The 26,538-nt window shown below is 43.3% G+C and overlaps 4 protein-coding genes across 10 annotated transcripts in view; 3 read left to right on the top strand and 1 right to left on the bottom strand.

Annotated features, from left to right (window-relative positions):
* The window catches only part of Kank (KN motif and ankyrin repeat domain-containing protein 2 kank), a 47,618-nt gene extending 45,090 nt beyond the window's left edge, over positions 1–2,528 (top strand). For 3 of the 5 annotated variants that reach the window (XM_011137727.3, XM_011137729.3, XM_011137728.3), the window contains exon 10: positions 302–745. In XM_011137727.3, the coding sequence (XP_011136029.1) occupies positions 302–745 (444 nt within the window). Of the gene's footprint in view, positions 1–301 lie in introns of all 5 variants that reach the window. The other 2 variants (XM_011137726.3, XM_011137732.3) reach the window with 1 other exon arrangement.
* A 244-nt stretch (positions 2,529–2,772) lies between these two features.
* Bet1 (blocked early in transport 1) lies at positions 2,773–4,023 on the top strand. 2 transcript variants are annotated; one of them, XM_011137720.3, is made up of 4 exons: positions 2,773–2,930; positions 3,231–3,351; positions 3,426–3,592; positions 3,670–4,023. In XM_011137720.3, exons 2-4 carry the CDS (start codon positions 3,333–3,335, stop codon positions 3,823–3,825), a joined length of 342 nt encoding a protein of 113 aa, XP_011136022.1. In that variant the 5' UTR covers positions 2,773–2,930; positions 3,231–3,332; the 3' UTR covers positions 3,826–4,023. The 2 variants fall into 2 exon arrangements, with proteins under 2 accessions (XP_011136022.1, XP_011136024.1); XM_011137722.3 differs by lacking the exon at positions 2,773–2,930 and adding an exon at positions 3,105–3,148.
* Positions 4,024–10,159: 6,136 nt separating this feature from the next.
* LOC105181003 (probable ribosome production factor 1) lies at positions 10,160–11,288 on the top strand. Of its 2 annotated transcripts, none has more exons than XM_011137439.3 (3): positions 10,160–10,420; positions 10,639–10,903; positions 10,992–11,288. In XM_011137439.3, exons 2-3 carry the CDS (start codon positions 10,644–10,646, stop codon positions 11,167–11,169), a joined length of 438 nt encoding a protein of 145 aa, XP_011135741.2. In that variant the 5' UTR covers positions 10,160–10,420; positions 10,639–10,643; the 3' UTR covers positions 11,170–11,288. The 2 variants fall into 2 exon arrangements, with proteins under 2 accessions (XP_011135741.2, XP_011135740.2); XM_011137438.3 differs by having other exon boundaries at positions 10,161–10,513.
* A 73-nt stretch (positions 11,289–11,361) lies between these two features.
* Positions 11,362–13,712, bottom strand: LOC105181004 (THUMP domain-containing protein 3). Its single transcript, XM_011137440.3, has 7 exons — positions 13,338–13,712; positions 13,116–13,228; positions 12,504–12,993; positions 12,197–12,375; positions 11,954–12,133; positions 11,721–11,858; positions 11,362–11,557 (listed from the first exon to the last, which is right to left on the bottom strand). Exons 1-7 carry the CDS (start codon positions 13,414–13,416, stop codon positions 11,423–11,425), a joined length of 1,314 nt encoding a protein of 437 aa, XP_011135742.3. The 5' UTR covers positions 13,417–13,712; the 3' UTR covers positions 11,362–11,422.
* Between the last annotated feature and the right edge of the window lie 12,826 nt (positions 13,713–26,538).

The following is a 26,538-nucleotide window of genomic DNA, read 5'->3' as shown; positions in this document are numbered from 1 at the left end:
AGATCATGAAGATCCTTCACGAAAAGAATGCTGTTGAGTCAGACAACAGCGCTGTAATTGAGGTAAAAATCTCCTTGATTCAATAGCATTTTTGGCTCTACAAACTGAATTTAGCTCACAGGAATCTTCAATTCTGTTTCTTTCAAGCGAAATGTTCGATTCGTTCAGTGTGAATCAAGAAGATCCGCATCAATCGCATCGCGCTGTTGAACAACTCTGCGAGTCAACAACATCCTCTTCTCCATACCTTCAAACTGTCCTCCAAAGCGTTCTAATATTTACCGAATTTTCTTGCCGACAGCACGGGCAAACGGCGCTGATGCTGGCGGTGTCGCACGGACGCAAAGACATGACGCAGCTGCTGCTGGACGCCGGCGCGGCAGTCAACATCCAGGACGAGGACGGTAGCACCGCTCTGATGTGCGCCGCGGAACACGGCCACGCTGACATCGTGCGGCTACTGCTCGCTCACCCAGACTGCGACCCGTCGATCGTCGACGTGGACGGCAGCTCGGCTCTGAAGATCGCTCTGGAGGCGGGTAACCGGGACATCGGCGTGCTACTGTACGCGCACGAGCACGTGAACCGCGGCACCAGTCCGTACTCGACCCTGAGGCGAAGCAGGAGAGGCTCCAAGCCGACGACGCCTACCGGACCGTCCCCGTCGGCTCCGGTCAGCCCGGCGCCGTCGCGGCGCATTCATTCGTCCAACGCTGCTCTGAACACATCGAAATATTCCAAATAATTCCGCGACGCGCGCGCTGGCGGATCGTCGCGTCCGTCTTAGCTCCGTCCGCGGCACCTTCGAGCTTTCCTTTCACGCACCTCTCCGAACGTAACAGTTAACCGGGAGGCGACCACGATGATAACACACACACACACACACATACACACACACACACACATATACATGCACATGCACACACATATACACACGTGCGCACACAGACGGAACTCTTTGCATTTATATGTAACTCCCCCCTTCCTATGATCTTTTTTATACTGTCCTATATAAATTGCGGTTAACATACATACAGATAGTTACACGCGTATACGCGTATTTTCATATCCGTCATCACTGATGAACGCGTTTACGACGATACGTTTAAAGTCTTCTTGCCTAACGATCGATTCGTCCCGACGGGGACTGTGTACTGTTGTATTATTTAAGAAAGATCGAGAACGATGCTCAACACTGTATATATATGTATCTTGTTCAGGATAACGTTGGAGGAAATCTTTTAGTTTAGTTGGTAACGGAGTCGCCCTTGGTAACACGGTTCGTCGCGAACGTGAATCCTCCGGTATCGCACAAATCTCTCTTTCTCTCTCGCTTCTTCGTGCAAATTTTCCACGATCCCACGTGGCAGTCCCGACTATTAGCGACTAGCGCGCACATACTGGGAGAACAGAATTCCTCCTCTTAGGCGAAGTGTGTGTGTGTGTGTGTGTGTGTGTGTGTGTGGACGTGTGAGAAAGTACAAAATATATTTGTAAAGGTCGACGATACACGATCCGCAGCGCTTAAGCTCGATCGACTTCTGTGGTTCTATTTTTTTTCCTTTCTCCCTATTCTGTGGATCAAACATTCCAATCACGCGCGAATCGATCGGCCAACCGAATCTCTCGCGGCAGACATCCTTTCACGACGCGTACAATAGAGCGTGCATAGATTACGGGCCTAATCTCGACTAATTAACGCTTCTTGGGATCAAATCGTCAATAGCGTAAATCGTGTAACGACGTGCGCGTAGAGAGACGTTTTTACGTGTATATGTATAGCGACATATAATAAGTGTAACGGCGTGCGGGATCGACGGTCACACGACGGCGTGACCTCGCGGTGGCATCAAATGTACTTATCAGTGTTCTACGTTGAGATAGAGAGATGTTAAATTGTGGAGATTGTATAGATTTAGTACTCACAACATGTGCGATTTAGAGCACGAGCGTTGACGAAGGGCTTTTGCGAGAGAAATTGTGTTTCTAAACTTGTTGAGGTTTTCATATCGAGAACTTTATATATCACGATAATATTGAGGTGTTAATATTCGTTTATTTACAGCCGCATCGTCGGCTCATTAGGAATTGCGTCTCCTCTCCCATCTGATCGCGAGGGAAGGAGATGGAGAAACGATCACGCACACACACACACACACATAAACACACACAACACACACACATACATACATTAAGGACTTTGTTTTCTTATAGGGTTGTGAATATAGATAGTCGTAATTAAATTATTTAAGTTCGAGAGATCAAAGAGCTAGATCTTAACGTTACTCATAAGTGTTTCTCCGCCTCTGTAAGTGATTTTATGGACGAGATTGTTAGCGCGAGATGATTGTCTATATATCGAACGTAGAAGGAAGATCTATGAAATACATACACATACATACACATCATACACGCGCACACTGATTGTCTGAGTAGGAATTTAGAAAGTAGCGAAGTACTTCTTATTGTTTGTGCCTTTATATTTAACATATTCTCTACTCGATAATAAACCGAGACACGATTCTAAATATCCTTTTTATCCACGATCTGTTTAATAAGCTATATAAGAAAGATGTTTCATAAAAGAGAGTTTTTCGTAAAATAAAAACATATCTAAGTTGACTGAGATTTCTCAGTGATTTGTTTATTGTAGCGCTTGATAATGTTACATATGCATTGTTTTCCGTCTAATCATATGACGATGTAAATTCATCATGTTTCCATTCCTAACATTTAAATGTCCAGCTACCATTTAAATATTGTCTCCTAACCTAACATGTCTTAACCTAAGCTGATCGTACCCTAACCTGACAGAAATCATCGTTCGTGATATTCTCGATTACACGTCATTGCATGCGTGACGTTGACGTATATTAACATACATCGCTATTATATTTGTTATTTGACTCCCGACACTGTTTATATAGCTGGTAAATAATAGATACTTTTTTCGTCACAAAATTTCGGATATATCCTCCTGATAAATCGCACAGGTGTCTCTTACGTTTTAGATTATTTTTATATTGGCTTAAATATTTTTTAACAATCAAGTATCATTGACATATAAAATAGTCGGTTTGCGTAAACAATATATTTTAATTGGAACGACATTATTCGTACACATCTTGATGTATCATTGCTGCTTTGAGTAAGATTATGTTAGTCTAAGAGAGGTTACATTAAGATTTGTGATCATTTATTCTAATGACCGAATATAATATTCTTTTTAGATAAATTAAAATAAAGCGCTCTCAAAATTATAAAGTGTTTTATCGAGCGAAAATTTTCCATCTGACTTGTTTATCAACCAGATTGTCAAGATTGCTAACAAAATGCGAAGATCTCATTCCGGTGAGTGTATGTGTTGTATTAATTAACTGTACTGGATATTCAGTTTTCATGTTATATAATTTTTCATTTTGCAGGTGGTTATGGCTATGAACCATTGCCAAGTACATCTACCCAAAATGCTATGGAAGACGAGAATGAAAGAGTGACCGAAGAACTAAGGGACAAAATTCATGCTTTAAAATCATTATCCATTGACATTGGCACTGAAGTAAAGTATCAAGATAAAATGCTGAGATCTATGGTTAGTAAGTCAGATTTCTAGACATTTATCAAGTTTTAAATATTATCTGTTTCATAAAAAACATAAATTCATTTTAGGATGATGATTTTGATAGAACAAGTGGCTTTTTGTCAGGTTCAGTGGCGCGTGTTTTACGTCTAGCAAAAGCAGGACACAATTATTACATCTTATATTTATTCCTATTTTCCATAGTAGTATTTCTCATACTGTGGATAGTTTTGAAGTTTAAATGATTGCACCTAAGATTTATGACTAAAAGGAAATGTATATAATACCTAATTAAGATAAAAATATGAATAATGTAATATTATATATGAATAGAGAGAAAGGGAGAGAGAAAGAGAGCAAGAAAGAGAGGGGAAGAGTTAGCTTAAATCTTTTGTATTATTTAATTATGATGTTGATAAACAATGAGAAACTTCTTTGTTCAATTCATTATTACATCATGCTACTTAAAGATAAATATCCCTTTAATTTGTCATCGATACGTATTATTTAAATGCAATAAAAAAAGTTTACGCTGAGTTGAGTGACAATTATAGAAATCATTTGGCCCATCACAGACTTCTCCATCATTGACATATACCACTTGAAAAATTAGCGTAGCTAAACAGCCGATATTGTCGTTCTCCATTTAACGCTAGGCCCTTCGAGGCCCCCTTGTCATTACGAAAATTTACTCAGGGCTGAGTTTTTAGTATCACCAGAGAGAAGCTTGAGAACGGCCACACCGGCGTTTTTGGCGACATGCATTTTGATGACTGATATTAGCGCTATCTGCGCCCATTGAGCCGGAAACTACGTTGACTACGCCCATTTGCGGATGCCGGTAAAGTCTCTATTTGGTGCGTGTCCGTTCTACGCCTATTTACTGGCGGTTCGTGTCTGTGGTACGCCTATAATTGCGGGTTTGAAAAACACGGCATCGCCCACAAACTTACACTTCGTTCAACAGCACATGATTCTTTTTCTGTACATATGCATTTCTATACATATTTCTGTAAAAAATTGCATCTTCTAATTATTATCCGAATTATCATCTCTTAAATTAACGCAGATAAATGAACGACTCGTATGAATTTTTTTTTTCTTATAGAGAAATGAAAGAGTAAATCAGTACCGAAAATCGAATATCGTTTAATACCATAAATCAGTGTCAAAAAATTGCACACGTGCAATGACAATTTGTTCTCACTTTTCAGGTATTTATCCCTCTAATTTACTCAACAAATTAACTCGAATAAACGGATGATTCGTATCAATTTTTCTTGTCTTATAAAGAAATGAGAGAATAAATCAGTACCAAAAATTGAAGACCGATCAATATTTAATTTATTCATCAAAATAACGTGGATAAATGAACGTTTCGTATGAATTTTTTTTTCTTATAGAAAAATGAAAGAGTAAATCAGTACCGAAAATCGAATATCGATTAATACCATAAATCAGTGTCAGAAAATTGTCCAAGTGCAATGACAATTTGTTCTTATTTTTCAGGTACTTACCCCTCTAATCTTACTCAACAAATTAACTTGGATAAACGAAAGATTCGTATCAATTTTTTTTGTCTTTTAAAAAAATGAGAAAATAAATCAGTACCAAAAACCGAATATCGATTAATACCATAAATCAGTGTCAGAAAATTGTCCAAGTGCAATGACAATTTGTTCTCATTTTTCAGGTACTTACCCCTCTAATTTACTCAACAAATTAACTCGGTTAAACGAACGATCCGTATCAATTTTTCTTTTTTTATAAAGAAATGACAGAATAAATCAGTAACGAAAACCGAAGACCGATCAATATTTAATTTATTCATCAAAATAACGCGGATAAATGAACGTTTCGTATGAATTTTTTTCTTATAGAAAAATGAAAGAGTAAATCAGTACCGAAAATCGAATATCGATTAATACCATATATCAGTGTCAGAAAATTGTCCAAGTGCAATGACAATTTGTTCTTATTTTTCAGGTACTTACCCCTCTAATCTTACTCAACAAATTAACTTGGATAAACGAAAGATCCGTATCAATTTTTTTTGTCTTTTAAAAAAATGAGAAAATAAATCAGTACCGAAAACCGAATATCGATTAATACCATAAATCAGTGTCAGAAAATTGTCCAAGTGCAATGACAATTTGTTCTCATTTTTCAGGTACTTACCCCTCTAATTTATTCAACAAATTAACTCGGTTAAACGAACGATCCGTATCAATTTTTCTTTTTTTATAAAGAAATGACAGAATAAATCAGTAACGAAAACCGAAGACCGATCAATATTTAATTTATTCATCAAAATAACGCGGATAAATGAACGTTTCGTATGAATTTTTTTTTCTTATAGAAAAATGAAAGAGTAAATCAGTACCGAAAATCGAATCTCGATTAATACCACAAATCAGTGTCAGAAAATTGTCCAAGTGCAATGACAATTTGTTCTTATTTTTCAGGTACTTACCCCCCTAATCTTATTCAACAAATTAACTTGGATAAACGAACGATTCGTATCAATTTTTTTGTCTTTTAAAACAATAAGAAAATAAATCAGTACCGAAAACCGAAGACTGATCAATACCATAAATCAGCGTCAGAAAATTGTCCAAGTGCAATGACAATTTGTTCTCACTTTTCAGGTATTTACCTCTCTAATTTACTCAACAAATTAACTCGGTTAAACGAACGATCCATATAAATTTTTCTTTTCTTATAAAGAAATGAGAGAATAAATCAGTACCGAAAACCGAAGACCGATCAATATTTAATTTATTCATCAAAATAAAGCGGATAAATGAACGTTTCGTATGAATTTTTCTTTCTTATAGAAAAATGAAAGAATAAATCAGTACCGAAAATCGAATATCGATTAATACCATAAATCAGTGTCAAAAAATTGCCCATGTGCAATGACAATTTGTTCTTATTTTTCAGGTACTTACCCCTCTAATCTTATTCAACAAATTAACTCGGATAAACGATTCGTATCAATTTTTTTTGTCTTATAAAAAAATGAGAAAATAAATCAATACCGAAACCCGAAGACTGATCAATACCATAAATCAATGTCAAGAAAATTGTCCAAGTGCAATGACAAGTTAATTTCAGCTTGCAGGTACTTACCCCACTAATTTACTCAACAAATTAAGTCGGATAAAAGAACGAGTCGTATTCAACTTTTATTCTGTTATAAAGAAATTAAAGAATCATTCAGTATCGAAAATTGAAGACCGATCAATATTTAATTTATTCATCAAATTAACGCGGATAAGTGAACGATTCGTATGAATTTTTTTGCTTATTGAGAAATGAAAGAGTAAATCAGTACCAAAAATCGAATATCGATTAATACCGTAAATCAGTGTCAAAAAATTGTCCAAGTGCAATGACGAGTTGTTTTCATTTTGCAGGTACTTACCCCACTAATTTACTCAACAAATTATGTCGGATAAAAGAACGATTCGTATCAATTTTTATTCTCTTATAAAGAAATTAGATAATCAATCAGTACTGAAAATTGAAGACCGATCAATATTTAATTTATTCATCAATTTAACGCCGATAAATGAACGATTCGTATGAATTTTTTTTTTCTTATAGAGAAATGAAAGAGTAAATCAGTACCGAAAATCGAATATCGATCGATACCGTAAATCAGTATCAGAAAATTGTCCAAGTGCAATGACAATTTGTTCTCATTTTTCAGGTATTTATCCCTCTAATTTACTCAACAAATTGACTCGAATAAACGAATGATCCGTATCAATTTTTCTTGTCTTATAAAGAAATGAGAGAATAAATCAGTACCGAAAATTGAAGACCGATCAATATTTAATTTATTCATCAAATTAACGCGGATAAATGTACGAGTCGTATCAATTTTTTTTCTTGTAGAGAAATGAAAGAGTAAATCAGTACCGAAAATCGAATATCGATCAATACCATAAATCAGTGTCAGAAGATTGTCCAAGTGCAATGACAATTCGTCCTCATTTTTCAGGTATTTACCCCTCTAATTTATTCAACAAATTAACTCCTTTTTTTTCTTGCCGACATTCAAATCGATAGTTTTCTACAAGTTAGGATTTGATAAAAAAAAGTCTTTCCCGAGTCGAAATATTAATTCTACATTAATCCTGCAAATTGCATCCAATTTGAAAAATCAATACAGAATATCTAGATGCGCAATAGTGAACAAGCTTTGTCCTACCTGAACGTTACATCTGGCTACTCTCGCAGTCTCGCCCATGATGAGTCTTCAACAGCGACCGCAGTATTCCGCAGTTATTTAATACTCGTTTATTTCGATAATGTATATGTACTTAATCCTTATATTTTTAATTTAAATGGGCAATTTTTGTTGATTTTGATTATATATTCGCTTAACAGCGCAAGAAAGAGACCAAAGATAAAAACGTAAATAGAACTGCCTTTGTTAGAACTACGCGTGAAATAAATATATAAGGATTAAATAATCATATAAGAATTAGAGGAAATGGGGGATGAAAAACACTTTTTATTCTCATCATTCTTAAAGTTCTTTTTTCCTTTTTCTTCTTTCTTTTTTTCTTTTCTTTTTTCTAATGAGAATGATGAGAATTGTAGCTCTCAAAAGAGCTGAAGCTGCAAAAAGACAACGGTTATGTCTAATAATGCTGTTTCACTAATAGAGATTTTAATTCAGATTCGGCACAATAAGAAAGATAAACAAGAATGAGAAACGGACATTCTAGCAGATTCTAAACGAAAACAGCAATCTGAGCATTATTAGACGAATAAAAATCAACAATTGCAAAATTTATATCAGATTCTAAGATCATTATTCATAGTTTTCTAAATTATGTGCAACTTTTTATTGAGAACATAATAAAAAATTTGTATTCCTTAGCTTGCCTCAGCAACCTTGCTTGAATAGACATTCATATTTTATGAGAAAAGAACTTATGTTACGTGAAATTAGGTTAACGTATAATCAAATCTCAAGGTATCTTATTATTTTTCAGATGATAAACTATGAATGCTGATCTAATTTCGACTCGGGTATGTCCTTACTTCGAGTAAGGTCCGTTAAAATCAGAAAAATCCTGCTTAATAATAATTATTCCAGGTACCTCGAATACCATACATGATGTATCGCTGTCCTCGGCTACGTCTCTCGGCGCGCTCCAAGTCCTCTCTCTCCATCCTGGCTTCTCGATCCGACGTCCTCCTTCTGGTCACTCCGTCGCAGCACCCCCGGATACTCCATCGTAGCACTGGCGACGACACTGACTCTAGCTCTAACACTCGCGCAAGTAAGATTCGAGGACAAAGAAACGCGTATTAACCGACACTCGTATTATTCTGCGTCGCGGTATGCGCGTCGTTCGTCGGCCCGAGGCGCAATGTCCTTTCCGCAATCATGGAGTCATATATAAGCGTACGAAAACAAACATTCGGGTAGGCACGGTTACCCCCCACCAGTCGCTGACCTTGCCGATCAGTGTTGATGCCTGCGTCGTCCGTTAGCTGAAAATGAAAACAACTCGTGTTTTCAAAGCATGCCTGTGAGAGACTCGCTTCAAACTTCACAATACTTATATTTACGTCTGTTCCAAGAATCATATTACGCCGAATTGAAACTGTCTCTATTGACATGACATACACGAGATCTGCGATCGCATCATTGATCTTTCTTTGGACAAGGAAATCCTGAGAGGAACGCTGTTCGAGAATATCGCATTTTATGTTTCAGGTGCCTTGCAGATTACCGAATCCGATGTAACAGATCAGGGAAAGCTCTGAATGCTCCAAGTCAATCACGTTATACGTGAAACGTATGTATATTTAATTATTATTATTAACATCCACACGCGTGAGTTGAGACGTGCGAGTGTACATTTATTTTCTAGCTTAATTAACGAGTACACAGTCTCAGTGTTCTCGCAAGAGAGAAAATGTAATAATTTACGTTGCATCTTATTAGACGCACCGTTGGAAAAACAAAAGAATACGGGCGGGGAGGGGACACATCCGAAGAAAAGTTAGCGGCTTTTTAAAACGCCGCAAACGGGTCAACGTGTTTGTAGATGAAATAACGAATGCGGCGCATACTCGTCGCTCGCGCACAGAACCACGTCAATGCCGTAAACGTAGGCGTTTTCCTGCTCGTAATTAATATTAATGTAACGCAATTAGGACGTAATTAAACTAAAGGACTCGCGCGACTCACGTCGCGCACGTTACATCGTCGACACTTGTCGTTCCTTGCGTTCTCGCGGCGAGATCTCGAATGTCGACTGCTCGCATTTGCGATTTAATCGCCGTGACCGCGATTTGCTAAATCCCCAGGCTCCCTTTGAAACGATCGAGCGCCGAGTTTTGCTGCACTCGGCGAGTTTTATCTCGCTCTCGTTCTCGCTCAGCGACGCGAGCGAGGCTAACTTTTTTCTGGGCTATAATCTGACAAGGGCTGCTGGCCAAACTTGGGATCGCTGATTTTGACGAGCTTTGGCAGAAATGTAGTATAGGTCCAGCAAAAGCTACTCGCCTCGCTACTTGACCCGACCGAGCCGAGCGACGGCGACGCTGCCCCGCGGCTGGTAGCAAAGCTAGTGAGGCCGCGGGGCAGCGGCGCCGACGCGAGGCGACCGACAACTTGGAGGCTCGAAGTCGAGTGTCAAAATGACGAATTCGCTGCGTATTACCGGCAGAACTACGAACCTAAAGTTCTTATCACTACGCCGATAATCCGAACAGGAAAACACGAATTTTCGGCAGAGAGCTCACAAGGATGATACCGAACTCGATCTCGTAATACAGAAATCGTTCCGGCGTGAAGAAAATTGTGAGGTGTGCCATCACCAAGAATTTTACAGACATAATAATCGTCAACGTGGATCAATGCAAAACTAACTAGAGAGAAAGAGAGCATCTTCTTTTCATGTACAAATCAAATTAAATAATTCAAATATATTTTATATAACAACAATATATATATATATATATATCTCATATATATTACTTAAAGTATTACTTAGAGTAAACGTGTTTTCTTATACAATTATTAGATGGAATGTTGGTGATACATCTTCCGGATGGTCCTACTGCACACTTCAAGCTCAGTAATGTTAAGATCACAACAGAATTGAAGCGTAGTCACAAGGAAATCACAGAACATAGGCCAGAAGTTATTCTAAATAATTCCACTACACGTCTAGGTTTCACTGTTGCCAGAATGCTTGGTGTATTATTTCACTATCAATCACAATTCAAAGGAAGAAGAGTTGTAACATTTCACAATCAGAGAGATTATATATTTTTCAAACATCATAGGTAACACATGAATTATTTATTTTTTACCTTTAAGATTTCTCATATTAAAATAAACTCATATTTTAATCTTATGCTGACGACTGTATAGGTATGAGTTTAATTTAAAAAATGGAAAACCAAGATCGCCTGAATTGGGTCCACGATTTATTCTGAGATTAAAATCACTGCAACATGGAACATTTGACAGTAAATATGGTGATTATGAATGGATTATACAAGGCCAGAGACATGATATGGAGACTAGCAGAAGAAAGATTTTCTTATAATTTCTCTGTATTGTTACTTATATCCTACAAGATATGATACTGTTTCAGTCAGATCAGATGAGGTCAAGTGGTCAGGAAAGGAATCAATCATACAATTATGTTGTATAAATATACAAATAAACTATATTAACTCTTATACAAAAATATGTTATATCAATATATATATATATATATATGTATATATATATATTTCATAACACTTGTGAAAACAAAAGATACCTCATTGGTCTATTCATTTTAAAAGTTCTGTCCATTAATAATATCGTGGTTTAAAGGATGTGAGGGGCACATTTGTTCGTTTCAAAACATAAGCTATAACTTGAAGACCTCCTATCTTCACATTAACTGCTCTCATTAACTGGAACAAATCACCCGCTGCCCTGAAGGCCTGAAATAAAATAGAATTCACGTCAAAATTGTAATGAAACAAGATATTTTTAATAAAATTTAAATAAAATTCACTGTAACCGTGAAATAAAAATTTATATGAATGATCTGAATTATATTTCACTTCATTGGGGTAAATTAATCCGGAATGGTCAATAACTTACGTAATTGAAACTTCTTCTGTCATGAGTAAGTAGGACCAATCGTCCAGACCGTAATTTTACTACTCGGCCGAGTTCCAGCAAAAATTGTTTGTAAAGACGTTCGTTATTTGACTTCTTTCCACTTCTCTTGCCAAAAGGCTACAGTAAGTAAATAACTTTGTTTAGAGAAAACGAAAATATTTAAACGTGACCAAGTATCTAACATGAAATTTGAAAGAAAAAAAGATGTATACCATATCAGTAACAATAACGTCAACAAACGAATCTTTGAGTGGCAGATTTAAAGCCAGCCATTGCACGGGATTTATTCTGGCTGCAGTTTCTGAACCATCTATATTAGACTTTGTTCTCTCCACAGCTTTGGAATTTTTATCGCCGCATAGAATGCATAAATGAGAGAAAGCTAATGCTGCCTGAAATTTGCATTTAAAATTAGCATTCAAGAACGACTAATTTATTATCGCAAATGCGCATACCTCTATAGGAATAGATCCACTACCACACATAGGATCAATTACTATATCTCCTGGTTTAGGATTTGCCAATCTTAGCAAATTGTAACATATAGTTGATCTGAGAGTGGTCGGACCAAAGCTCACGATATTCCTGCGATGTTTGGACTCGTGCGTCACGCGCAAAAGTGTTATCAGTTGTTCTAAAAAGTGTGAAAATAGTTTTGTCAGGGCAGTCTGGTATATTGATGCATGGGTCATCCACTCTAAAATTAAGACTCATACGTATCAATTCTCTAGTCTAATCACATAATTAATATTATCATCGTACGTTCAATCAATTTGCAGATAACTTCCAAGTGATACTTGGATAAATCCACTATCCAGTGATACTTAGTCTGCAATTCCCCTCCGACAACACAGGCTACATCAGTGGACTCAAATGTGTGATTACCAGACCTTTCGCATGTCACTCTGAATTTAAGTATATCGCCTTCCTTAGACTCTGAGGGATCCACGCCTCTTTTTCTACCCTTAGTGGTCTCTGGTTCTGCTTCTGTTACTGGTTCTGTTACTGTGGTAACAGCAGCTTGCTCCTTGGCAGAATTATATTCCTCCAATGTAGGATATATCTCTCCCATAAAACATGCCACACGCTTCCACATATCCAGAGCTTTATTCAGATTCATATGCTTTTGTACCGCATCCTTGAACAATTCCAAATTGGCTTCTTTGTCGGCTTCTTTGTCGGTATCATGAAAAGTGAAAGTCCGTACATCGGCTACTATGAGTATATTGTCTATTGATCTCATTTCCTGAACCTACACAACATATATATATATATAGATATATTGTAAAACAGCAGCTTCTAAGTGCAACCATCTCTCAAGTATGAAATATTGCGAAAAAAAAAAATAGAAATACTTGGCACAAAGAAGCGTACTTTCTCATATTGGTCCCATTGTAAGTTAAAGTAGATTTTCCCGCGTTCCTTGACCGGTTCCGAAGTATTGCTAACCTTCTCCCTGTGTTCGTCAATCGCCTGCCACTCGAAACCTACAAATCAAACTTATTTACTACCTTATACTTTAGGTTATGTTCCCGAGGGAACCCGACATCCCATACAGACCTCACACTTTCTCCGATTTCATTTCAATGACATTACCTGTGTCCACGGTCGCGCAGATCATGAATGCGTCATCCTTGCTTAAGGACTCATCAAACAAAAGCTTTATCCTGTCCATCGTGAGCTCACAACTAGTCTCCGCCGTCCTCAAAGTAACAATAACCGATTTACCGGCGAATCACCTTGCCTCGCACGCACGACTTGCACGCGCAATATCGCGCATGACCGGCGATCTCGATTCGAGAGCCGATCGCTCGCGCATCATCGATACATTCGAAGGGGAACCGGACATGCACCGGTTCTTTCTCGCATAACAATTCCAGCATTTATATCAACTCGACTTCTCTCCCACTGAAAATCACCCAAGAGTTCGCGTTCGTTCCCGGTCGTGCGGACAAGTGCCTCACCTGGGGAGAGAGAGAGAGAGACGACGATGAAGCGGAGAAGGAAAAGAACGACGGAAGCGTGCGCGAGCGCTTTCTACGGGCTGAAGTGAGCGTTATTCCCATCGAAGTATCTCGCGTGTATCGTCGCGCATTCGATTGGTTGTCGAACGAGCGAAGGCGCGAAGGAGGAACGCGCGGCGTTGAGATTGCCGAGCGATTCTCGCGTAAATCGCCGGGAAAACAAAGTCCGGAGAGTTCGGAGAGGACAGAAGGACAGGCGAAGAGGGAGAAAGAGGGATGTCGAGATAGTCGCGCGGTTTTCGCCCGCCGGAAAAGTATGATATGAGATGTGAGTCAATGGCCGAAAGGCCGCCGCCGGCCGACGTTAAAATAAGCGTGGAAACGATTCACGACGCGTTCAGACGCGGACGACGCGTAACGGATCCTTCGATAAGTGGAATTAAATGGTCATGACGGCAGGCAGGATTTGTAAATAATCAGCGCGCGGGCGGGAATCCCGGGAAATGGCCCCGTCGCTGTATTGCACATCGCTGTATAAGTATTTTCGGAGCGCGCGCACGGAACGTTCGACGCGCGACGCGCCGGTCAGACGTTATAAATGGACCTATCGGATATGCATGGCGGCGACGTTATACCTTTTCGCGCTGTCAACTAACGTAACCGCGTCCATCGCGTCCGTCGAGAGCGCTTTCCCGTGTTTTAATCTATTTCATTAATTAACGAGAATTACACCAGCGCGCACTCGCGCGACCGCCGCCGCCGCCACCGAACGGCCAGGATGGCCAGGACGACCAGGACGACGGACAATGAAATCAATGCTATTTTGTGACATTTAGGCTGACAGCGAGAGAGAGAGAGAGAGAGAGAGAGAGAGAGAAGTATTGGCATACTCGCCAAAGTGCAAATGTGACGTGAGACCGTTGTATTATGCGTGAGCATAATTCGGCGATTAATAATCGACGGAGGACGGACATGTTGGATCGAATGTTTATCACGGAGTCGAGACACAGGATTAATTCTCCCTCTCTTTCCTTGTGAAAATAATGCTGAATTATGCGAATTGTTCGCGTCCGGCGAGACACATTTTCGTGGTTTTACGTCCGTTAATAGATGAACGTCGGCGCTGCGCTATAACGAGGATGTTCCAATCGGGACTCGCCACCGAAGCGACGTTACTTTTGCGGGCGGTCGATAATCCCCGAAATTCGCGGGTACAATTATCAATAATGGCACCGTGTTAAATTAAGACCGCGTGCGGTATCGCGTTCGCGAAAAATTTGCATTCGAACAGCGAGGTCCCTTCTGCGCGTCCTTGATATCGAAGACGCTTCTATTATTTACAGCCGGATGATCCCAGGATGCGCGATTTGCTCGCTTTTTGTCCTCTCAACCCTCACAGCCTCTCCCTCGCTCCTCCTATTTCTTTTTTGGCTTGCGGACGACGGAATTCCAAGAATTTTTCTTGTATTGCCTTCGTTCGGAGATGCAGCAAACTTTAACAGAAACAATAGCAGGATTTTTATGTCTAAAGAATACTATATTTTATTTTATTGTAAAGTTATTTTATCGTAAAGTATGCTGTATTTAAAAAAAAAAATTGCTGTATACTAACAAGGTTACGAAGAACTTAAGAAATTACAGTCTAAATTTCTTGGAACAAAAAGAACGAATATTTTTACTCAAGCAATAATAAAAATATTTCCTTACAAAGCCCTTATAATACCCGTTAAACTATTTCTTACACATCCTGTGGGGCCCTTGTCTTTCTATCCCTATTAGGGCCCGATTAATGTTAGGGAAAAATAATCAGGCCCTTACCAGAGCCCTATTAATTTTTCTACTTGGCTTTCTCCTCGCTGCAGCTTCCTCGGCTGTTTTTCTCTCTCGGAGCCTTTACATCAAGAATTACATCAAATGAATCCATCTCCGTCTGTCCACCCATCTCTTTTTCTCACCCTTCTTCCCTCCCTCTTGTGCAGCACCGTTCATTCAGCGTTCAGACCTGAGCGGTTCAATAACCTTTTAGCGTGTGCCGCATGAATATTCAGCGAAAGCGCAATGGGCGTCCATCGTAAGTGCCAATTTCAACTTTGTGCGCGCACACGTCTATGACTGGAAATCCAGTTCCTCTACTTCGAGCCGGCCGGCTGGCTCGCCGGGCGTTCACGACGTGAAGGCTCATATTTCAGCCGATCGTCGTAAGGTACCAAATGTCAAACGCAGACAGACCCGCGAGGATCTCTCCGCGAAACAACTCGCGCGCGCGCGCCGCAACAATCAATCTAGCCCGCCGATTCGCGGCAGCTCCTCTCGCTTTTGCCTCATCGCGCTCCTTCGTGTTGCTTCCACCTTGAGCTTGCTCTCGTGTACTTCTCTCGTTGCGAACCTATCATATTTCACGTCTCGCTTAACAGGCTGACCGCCACGTTCATTTCTATCGATCGCGCGCGGCAGCTTAATTAATAATTGAAATACCGCGAGGATACGGTAAATCAATGTAATCCTAGACACACGTATCTCTCTCACCTCGTTTCGTCGGCTCCTTCTTGGCCGTGCGAGTCTAATTTCGCATTTGATCCTCCGCAACCTTAACATAAGGCGCAAGGTGCTCTCACAGTTTGATCACCGGTAGCGACTACGCTGGCATATTTAATGTGCTAAAAATATGATCTACGCTGAAACCTGCTCTATGTAGAATCTTGGTAATATAATTTCAGACTCGCGAGCGAGGGGAAAAAAAAAACGAACGGAATTATAGAACGTTGACTTCTGAACGCCGTACAAGACCGCCGGGATTGTCGCGTTTAATTTAATGTCGCTAAAACACGCTCTCGCCTAATGAGCATAACGGATTCGATTCGCTGAAACCGCGTTCCGTCGCGTCGCGTCGCGTTGGCCGCGTACGAGTCATCCGCGAAATATCATTCATCTTGCATGCTAATTCGCATCAGTCCGACGTACAGCGTCTTCGAATAATTATATCTAATATGGTTATATGCTCGACAGAGGCAGAGACAGAGAGAGGGAGAGAGAAAGAGAGGTAACGATCTCGGCGAAGCGCTCGGGCCGATTTTGCGCTCGAATCGCCGGCTGATTTAATAATAAAAACCTTACATCGATCACGCGAAGGCGATGAATTAATATTCAGGGACACGGGCAGATTTACCCGCGCAGAATACGAGCCACTTTATCTTCAAGGTGGCGCGAGCGCGAGGAGACACGGACGGGGGTTTTCCCACGCAGGTTTTCGCACGCAGATTGACGCGAATAGCGCGAATAGCGATCTCGCCGATCTCGATAAATTTCCGTGTCGCATCGCGAGACAAAGCCGGCGACGCGACGCGCGACGGTTGCGCGGTTACTTGATTCTAAACGTAAAGTGAAGCTCGCCGTTAATCGTCGCGCGAGGCGAACCGTTTGACATTTCCACGCGAGGCAATCCACCGGAGAATCGGCGGGAGTCTCTTCGTCTTCGTTTCTTCGACACGGCGGCGGTGTTCCTCTAGTGTTTCTCGGAGATGAGCGAGGAGAGAGGTGGGCGGGAGCAAAGTGGGCCACGTGCGAATAAATCCGTGATATCTTCTGATATTCATAAGGGCGATCGATCGGTATCCTGGAATTAGACTGATCGTCGTCGTCGTCGTCGGCCGCGTCGCAAAGCGATGGCAAAACGGCGCGGAAAACGGAGAAGGAGAAAAGGTGGCGATCCAAACGGCGCGGAGAAGTCTGCATCTTCACTCTCGGGTCATTTCGGGTCGAAAGTTCGCCAGGGCACGGCTCGTCTCCCCCATCCCGCCGCCTGCCCCCCCCCTCCTCTATATATAGAAGCCGGCGGCATCTCTTTCTCGCTCTTTCCGCCGCGCGGCATCCCGCGGGCTGACAGGTGAAGCCGGGCACCTGAAATATTCATCGGCGCTGGCTTGAACGAGGCGCGACCGAACGTCAATCTGTCAACCTGCTTCCAACTTGCTATGTATCCCTCGCGCGCGCGCGCATGTGTGTGTGTGTGTGTGTGTGTGTGTCTGTCGCGTGTCTCTCGCAGCCGCGTGTGTATGTGTGCGCGTGAGTGGGCTAGTGTGTAGGTGCACGGGTGCCGATTATTTGCAACGCATATGCACACACACACGCGTGCGCGAAGCGAGCGTCTCTTCGCCGCTGGTTATATTGGCAATTATACGGAAAGATGAGATCGATTCGGCGACGAATACAGATTTCACGCTCGCGAATACGTTTGACGGGCCCGCGAGTCGCGATACGTGTATTATTTCTGCGCCTCGTCTGTCTCATTCGACAGGCGTCGCGTTACGAGAGAAAGAGAGAGAGAGAGTGTATATGTGTCCAATGAATGTGCAATTTATTGGTTTGCTCGTCGTTAACAGACGCGAGATCGCTGCTCGGAGGAACTGACAGAACTCTCACGAGAAAATAGAGATTACAAAAACCGAAACGCGTGTCTTCTCTCCGTCGTGCGTCTCCGTATCGGCATGGTTTTTCCGTTTTCGAGGCAGCTTTCGGCTCTGAAAATGCATCAGGAATTCCGTCCGCTCGAATAAGTAAAACGGACGTGCTGGACATTGCAGCGAAATTTAGGCAGACGCGCGCGTCTCTCCGCCTGATGAAATTGATACATCTACATCTTCGACGACGATTCATTGTTACGCTTGCGAGAGAGAGAGAGAGAGAGAGAGAGAGAGAGAGAGAGAGAGAGTCCTAAGACCATTCCTTGAGAAATAAACTCACCTCCGCTCGACGCTGCTCAATCGATGATCAACACGTGTGCGTTGATAACGCACGTACATATATATAACTTTCTCTCTCTCTCTCTCTCTCTCTCTCTCTCTCTCTCTCTGTCTCTCCTCCTCCGTCTCTACTTCACCCTCTGTCTTCCTGCCGCTTTCCCGCGTTTTCGCCGGCCGGAGAAACAGACGACGCACGGCGAAGGACCGGCAGAATTAAGCCGACGCGCTTCGAGGGGCTTTTAAAATTTAAATAATCCATTGTTGCGCCGGTTGACCTGTCCCCCCTCCCCCTCAGCCCCAGATGTTCCGGCTCGGACCGCAATGCTCGCACTACCAGCGCCGGCTGTCGACCCTCGTTGCTGGCGACTTTTTGGCAGTTCTCGAGCGGCGGCGGAACGCTGTCGGCGGTAGGTCGGCCGACATCGACGCGCGTCAGGAATTGTGTAATTTTCACGGGGAAAATGCGAGAGGCAATGGGGAAGGAAGTTCGCGGACTCGCCGTGACCCCAAGTGCGACGCCAAGGGTTCCGATGCATCTCCTGCGGAATGAATTCTCCTTGGCGAATCCTCCGCGACGCACCGCCGCGAATCGAGATCGATTCGCTCGCGGTGTTTTCTTTCTCTCGAACATGTGCGTTTTTTTCGTTTCTTTTCTCCCTCCCTTTTCCCCCGTCTCGCTGTACGGTGGCTTTGGGAGGGAAGCGGCCGTGATGAATACACCGATTTCTCACGAAATAATCCCACCCCGTCGTTAATGTCGCTTTTCATATCGCGACTTCATCATGCTTCATCTTGATTGTGTTCCTTTTTTTATCATCATAATTACGCGCCGCGACGCGTTGCGCTAATTTTCATCACGGGCTCGGGCGCGATCCTTTGCCGCGCTGTGTTTTCCAAGTTTATTTCGCGTTCGAGACCGGCATTGTGCTCGCGCGTGCGCGCGAGAAAAGGGGGATTGAAACGAAAATAAATAAATTTTCCGTTTCAAAGGAGGATACTACACGGGTAATTCACGTTATAGCCCGTAATTTCAGGTGGGATTTATCGAAGGATTTTGAAATGGAGCTGGCAGGGAGGCCGGCACGCCGCACAGTGGAGCTAGATGACATTTTTGGGTTTAAAAAACCGATCATCGACACCAATGGATGAGGTTGATTCTGAATAAATTCCAAAGAGATCTGTCTAGTCGAAATTTTGAAAAAAAATTATCGCTTCAGGGTTCATGAGTTTAGGGTTTGTCTTAAAAGTTCCGAGGCTCGAACTTAATGTTTTATAGCTGAATATTCAACGTCGAGTATTATTAGGTTTCTCGAGCTATGGCTAGATTGGGTTCTTGGACTATTTGAGGCTCTTAATATATATAGCTTCATGCATCCACGAGCTAAAAAGTTCTCGGATTGATAGATTCCTAGGTTGATGGGCTGAAGACTCAAAATCCCTCGATTTTAACGGGTGCTTAACGGATCTATATTTGATGTTTTTATATTCTGGGCGTATGAGTTTTGGGTTAATGGTTTCTGGTTCAAGATCGATAAATCTCGAGATATCTGTTGATTCGTTTCATAGTTTCAATCCGCTGAATAACGCTATTAGATAGAAATAAATATCGAATAATGAGTATTTCACAAGTTTCTCGCGTTTAAGGATAATTTTTCCTCTTTTGGGGCTAGTAATTGGAGAAAAAAATTGTTTTTTTAATTTTGGCAAGACAGATCTCTTCGGAATTTATTCAGGATCAACCTCATCCATTGGTGTCGATGATCGGTTGAAAATTCAGGTCTCTAGAGAATTTTGAACCAAAGAATGTCATCTGGCGCCACACTAGGAAAAAAAATTTAGTATCTCTAACAAAACTGTTTAGTTGAGGCATTTTTTAATAGCAACCAAATATATTTTTCTGCTTCGTTCTCTGGACCAAATGATTTTGTTCTTAGACTTCATATATAAAAATTAAGCATTTTAGTTATTTTATCCATTAAAATTACATAATAACGAAATATTATTTTACATAAACTAAAATAATACCCAATGGATACTATTTTGTTTTTCTGTGCACTAAAATTTAGATTTTATATATTAAGAGAAAAACTATAGTATTTTTAACAAAATTCATATAGTTAAAACTTTTTGGTTGCTATAACAAAAGTATTACGTTATACGAACAAACCGTAATCAAACAAGATATTTGTTTACAGGAACTAAACAGTTTTGTTGGGCATATTTCAACCAAATTATTTTGTTGTTACAACAAAATTTTGGTTCACGCAACAATACATTTCTCCTAGCCGGCACTGTGCGCCGACAGTTTGCGCAAATGTAAATGCAAGCGCAGGCGAGAGCCTGGATTGAGAGCCTGGTCCTCGTGTCATTTTCAAAGCTGTTTAATGATGTAACCGCTGTAAACGCAGCGGACAGCGGGTGTGTCCGTTGAATTGTGACCTCGAAATAATAGAAATCCAAGAATTCCGCGGCGTGAACCGCCTCGGCGAGAATATTCGACTATCCGAAGCTGAAAATACCGTTAAAAAATGATACGCGCACCGGGGCGCTCTCCGCGTCAATGCAAATAACGGTATAAATAATATATCGCGCGTATATATCGGGCGCATTTTACGGTAATACCCCCGTTAGTCGCACAATTTATTTTCACGGGAGCCGCGCGCGCGGTATGAATCCATCGCGATATTTGCCTTCGGTATAATGATTACAATTTCAGGAGTTAGGCGCGTACGCGCACCGCGCGAAAGTGTGCGTATGCACTCGCTCGACGTCGGAGCGACAGTATGTGTCACGCATCGCACACACACACACACACACACACGTACACATTCAGGCATTTTCCAGCCCATTAAAACGCGCGCAAACAATTCCCTTTCTTGCCGGATTAAATTTTCAACTAATTCCACGGCCAACATCGACTGCTTGTTTTCCATCTATCGAAGTTATAATCAAAATACTATATGCGTGTATATATTTAATTACAAATTCGTTACTTTATTTTCTACACAAAAGCTCACGCGCTGTACGGGCTATAGAGTAAGCTCGCTGTTGAATATTTAGCAGCGAAATTATATTCCGAACCAACCGCGCGTCTGCGATTTCTGTTTTTCGTTTTTTCTTTTTCATGACAAAAGCAACATTTTCGGACAACGAGGTATGACCGAGCTAAATATATTGCTTTGTAACCGAATAATCCCATTTCTCGTCAATATTAGTTTTTGCATTTCGTTGTTTTTTCCTTCGTCATTATTTTGTCCCCGACTTTAATCCCTCGCGTCGGGGGGGGGGGGGGCGAGAGGCGTGTGTGAGCGGCCGCAATGTTCAGAAACGTTGTCCGCTTGCGCGAAACCGTTTAAACCACACGGCGAGGCGCCTCGCGCATTAATTAATAGGCGGCCATCATTATTTGTCACCGATCCCGCTTATTATATCAGCCGGCGGATTCGTTCTTCGTCGCGCGCGCGCGCGCGGTTTATTACCTGCTTCGCCTAACGACCGTAAGCGCGAACTGCAATTATTTTTATCGTCCTCGCGGAAATATTAGTCATACGTCGTATCCTATAATGCACTGTAATAATTGTAATTAAAGGGATCGCGCAGCCATCTAGGGACACGGTGTACTTCCTCACAATGTAACGTTCGCCGCGAGATTCCCACGCTGTGTGACTCCCGATACGGCAAGATTGGCACACGTGACTGAGTCTGGAGAATCACGAGAGAGAGAGAGAGAGAGAGAGAGAGAGAGAGAGACAGCGGTATCGCGCGAATACACACACACACACATACAACTCTCTGCACATTGTGCATTTGCGAGCGCAACGCGAAACGCGAACAAATCGCTCGTTCAAACGCGAAATGACGCGATTGTCGAAGTACAATCGCGATGTATTTTATTTTTTCGGGCATTTAGAGTACATCGGATTGAGAAGGTCTCGAAATGTCGGGGCTGCCTGTGTATCTTATTTCTCAAGATTTTATTTCATCATTACACACACACACACACACACACGCGAGGAGTTCTTACAAACATGAGCGCACATTTCATTATTACATATATTTCATTAATATTTCAATATTATTTACACATTTTTTATTATTACCGCCTCTTACATCACAACGCAAAGCTTTATTTCTCCCAAGTATTTATAATTTGTCTAAAGACTATGCGCGACGGATACACGAGAGAGACTTGCCTTCGGTGAAAGTTTATGTTTATAAAATACGCGTTCCGTAGAGGGGAGGCAGTCCGACAGAGCGACGCACATTCAGCAGCGCGGCGACGGTGACAATCAGCTCTTCCGTGATTATGATTATTGCCCGAAAGCCAATATTGTAACCAAGGCTTTCTGAGCAACAATCAAAAGCATAAAGAGCTCCGTCGAGAGACCGCTCGGGGGTTGCTCGCACTGGCGATCCCGGCTGCAACAAACAAACATCGCACGATCAATGCTCTGTACAATCAATTAACCCCTTGCACTAATGACTTAAGTCACAACAGCATGTGCCAAAGCCAGTAAGATAAAGTTGCATCTGTAATGCCCAGCCTACATAAATCGCAAATCGCAAAAACGCAAATCGCAAACGCGGAATATCGAGCAAAACACGTAAAAATTGAACCACGAGCCTGACTCGTGTTTCTCACGTTTGGCCGGCAAAGTATATAGCATGTCTCACACGATATTATAGGACAAGGGGTTAATAACTCGCTCAGCTCATGAGCGACACAAGCGCACAACACACGGCCGCCGTTTTATCGCCGTGTCCGCGCTTTCGCACGAGCGAGCTGGCCCGAAATGGAAATTAATTGTGATAACACGTCTATTATCGCGCGTCGGTCGCAGTGGGGCCTTAGAATCCATCGCGGGGGCGAAATGAAAAGTTTCACGGGCGGAGAGAAGGGTGGAGAAGAGGAGGAGAACAAAAGGGAAGAAGAATAAGAGGCGGAGGAAGAAGAAGCGGCCAAACGAACCGCGGGTAAAGAGGAGAGAATCGCAAGTGGCCGAGAATACACCCCGCGCTCGTCAATCTTCGTGAAGAAATGATTGAGACGAATGGATGGAAGGGCTAGCCGATCATAATTTTATTACATCGCACATATCGGACGTCAATGAGGAGGAACTCCGGCAGCAATTTTTTTACCTCCTCCCCACCCTCCCTCGTTCCTTCTCACCCTCTCTCTCTCTCTCTCTCTCTCTCTCTCGCAATCTCTTAGGCGGTCGGCCGAGAGGCAGGCAATATCGGTAACTACGTTTCACGTCCAATTTTAAGTCGACGCTTCGAGTGAAGAGTAAATCCCTTCCCACTTGGAAGCTCTCCCTGCGGATTGCCGATCACCTGATTTTTCTTATCCCTAGGTTCCTGGTCCGCTGATTCCCTCTCGGAGCCGCAGCTGCGTTCCCGCGAGTCCTGCAAACAACACGAGCGAATGAGGAGGCGACACGCGTCGAGCACGTCGCGTGTTCGATTATCCTGATATAAGCCAGCGACTTGGCGAATGGCGATAAATTAAAGCGCAAATCGCGGGGGGTGTAATCCGCGACGAGATGGAGTCTCTCTCTTCTCCTTCTTCCTCTTCCTCTTCGTATGGTAGCTATGATTTATTTATTGTCTCATTACGCCCGACGCGTCGACGGAGAGCAATACGTAGAACGTAACGTGTGCGCGTGCGAAGTGAAGAGCTAGAATGCGGTGGGTAGAAATTTTACGAGTGGGAAATGTCTGCCGCGCGGTGCTCGTCCTCGGTAATCGCAGCGACGAGAGCGCTCGATCTCACGCGCATCGCGAAATGAGTTATCAGAGCGCCACGCGATCCGAGAGAGAGAGAGAGAGAGAGAGAGAGAGAGAGAGAGAGAGAGAACCGTTACAGCTGCTGCGCGCTATGCGTGCGCTGCCACAAAAGCGATATATCGAATGCCTGCAGAGAGAGAGAGAGAGAGAGAGAGAGAGAAAGCACGGGAGAGCATTCCGCTAATATGAGATTCTGTCTCAATTATATTCGGATATTGCCTGCGCAATCTGCGAAAACCGCAATGTTAGTCCATCTGCGAATGACGTGTCGAATATCCTGGCGAGATATCCTTACGCCAGCGATACGCCACTTGCGCATCTTGCGAGTGCGTGAGAGTGCGCGATGTTCAACACAAGGATCCGAGAATCCCGAACTTTAGGATGCCGCTAGGATAGCTCCTCTCTCTCTCTCTCTCTCTCTCTCTCTCTCTCTCTCTCTCTCTCTCTCTCTCTCTCTCTTTCTCGAGCGGACTACTAAAATAAAAACAAGAAAAGAAGCAGACGAGCGAGCTGCAGTCGAGCGCCGCTTTACGCGAACGCGAGTTTGAAATAATCTCAAGCGATACCGCAAGTCTCTCTCTCTCTCTCTCTCTCTCTCTCTCTCTCTCTCTCTCTCTCTCTCTTTCTCCCTCCCTCTCTCTCTCTCTCTCCCGAAGGACGGAGCGTCGGCCGATTTCTCGAGGACACTTCCGCGTTCTCGCCCGGCGAACACTTCCGTCTCGGTCGCGGCGAGTCGTGCAAAAAAGTCGCTCGCCAAGCACAGCGAAACGGATCGCGGCGCGCGAGGCCTCGCGCTCTGCGAGTTGTCGAAAATGCACTTTTTTCTGACTACGCGCCTTCGGCTACGTGATACGCCGTTCTGTATCAGCGATATGGAATAACAATATCGCCCGGCTGAGTAAGCGGAGCGCGCCGAGCGCGCTGAATCCGCGCCGCGGCTTTCCTCCGTTCTCGGCGTGCGTTTTAACATGCGCGAATCTAGATCGATGATAAGGACGCGCTGTGCGGAATGCTCATTAGCCAATATTTTACGTGATGGCACACGTGTACGTATGAATATGTGTGCACGCGTGTATGTGTATGTGTGTGTGTGTGTGTGTGTGTGCGCGCGCATACACACATAGATATGCGCGCACGCGTATTTGAATTAGACGGTAACTCGGCGGAGAAATGCCGTCTCGCCGCGGGGCGAGCGTGTGCCGGTCGTGTTTGAATGCCCAAAGCGACGCGCGCGCATGCAACAGGTATCTTACGGGTATTTCTGCAGTTCGCCGCTATCGAACTTCCGCCCGGGAAAAACGCCCGCGAAAAACGAGCCGCGCTCTCGCGTCGCCGGCTTATCGCCCCGATTAATCGTCAAGTCGACCGTTTTGTAAACGCACACATATAGACACACACACACACACACACACACATACACCCTCACGACATACCTGCGCGACGTCCTTCGACGATGCGCATCGCTCTCATTGTTTCTGAATGCAACGGGCGAGCATGCAACGGAAGCAAAAAGCCTTCGAAGTAACGAAAGTGCGATGCAAGTCGTTGGTGGAAATCGGACGAAATCTCTCGACGGGAGTCTTAAATCAAGGGGGATAGGCGATAACGCGATTTGCACGCAAATCTTCGTCACGCCGATGAAGAAAATTGCAAACCGAGGATCTCGATTTTCGGGACTTTGACAGCCGGATTGATCGGCGAATGAACCGACCCGAGCGATCTCCCTCTTCCGGCCGCGAATCGCGAGTCTACCTTGGATCTATCACGATCTAACAGCCTGCGAGAACTCTCAGGCATCGGATTACCGCGGAATCGCGGCGACGCGACACTCTGAGCTTATCGCGGGGGCGTCCCCGCTTCCTCGCGGATTGCGGTCAAATGGCGAACTGCGAGATACGGAATGCCGAAGGGCGAAGCGCGGCCGACACGCCGCCGGGAGGCGGCGAGGGGAAGTCCGTCCCGGCGCGACGAAGGACGCGGAACGCCACGTCGCGATCCATTGGCTACGATGACGACGACGACGATGACGACAACGACGACGGCAATGACGACCACCGTTTTACCTGGAGCTTCGACGCGGCTGGATCCCTCGCCAGAGCCTCGTGACCGGGAGCCGGAAGCGGAAGTGAAGGACCACGGCCGCCGGAGTCCTGGACTCGAATGACGTAACGTCGAGAGCCACGGAAGGGTTGCAGGTGAAAAAGGGGTAGGGATCGCCGGCGCTCGTCGTCTGGTGGGGGCGACGCCGGATTCTGCGCGATCGCGGACGCAGGCGTCGCGACGCCGCCGCCGCCACCGCCTCCGCCT

Source organism: Harpegnathos saltator, unplaced genomic scaffold, assembly GCF_003227715.2.
Source record: "Harpegnathos saltator strain DR-91 unplaced genomic scaffold, Hsal_v8.6 scaffold514, whole genome shotgun sequence".
Taxonomy (NCBI): Eukaryota; Metazoa; Arthropoda; class Insecta; order Hymenoptera; family Formicidae; genus Harpegnathos; species Harpegnathos saltator.
This window is presented reverse-complemented; position numbering and strand designations above follow the sequence as displayed.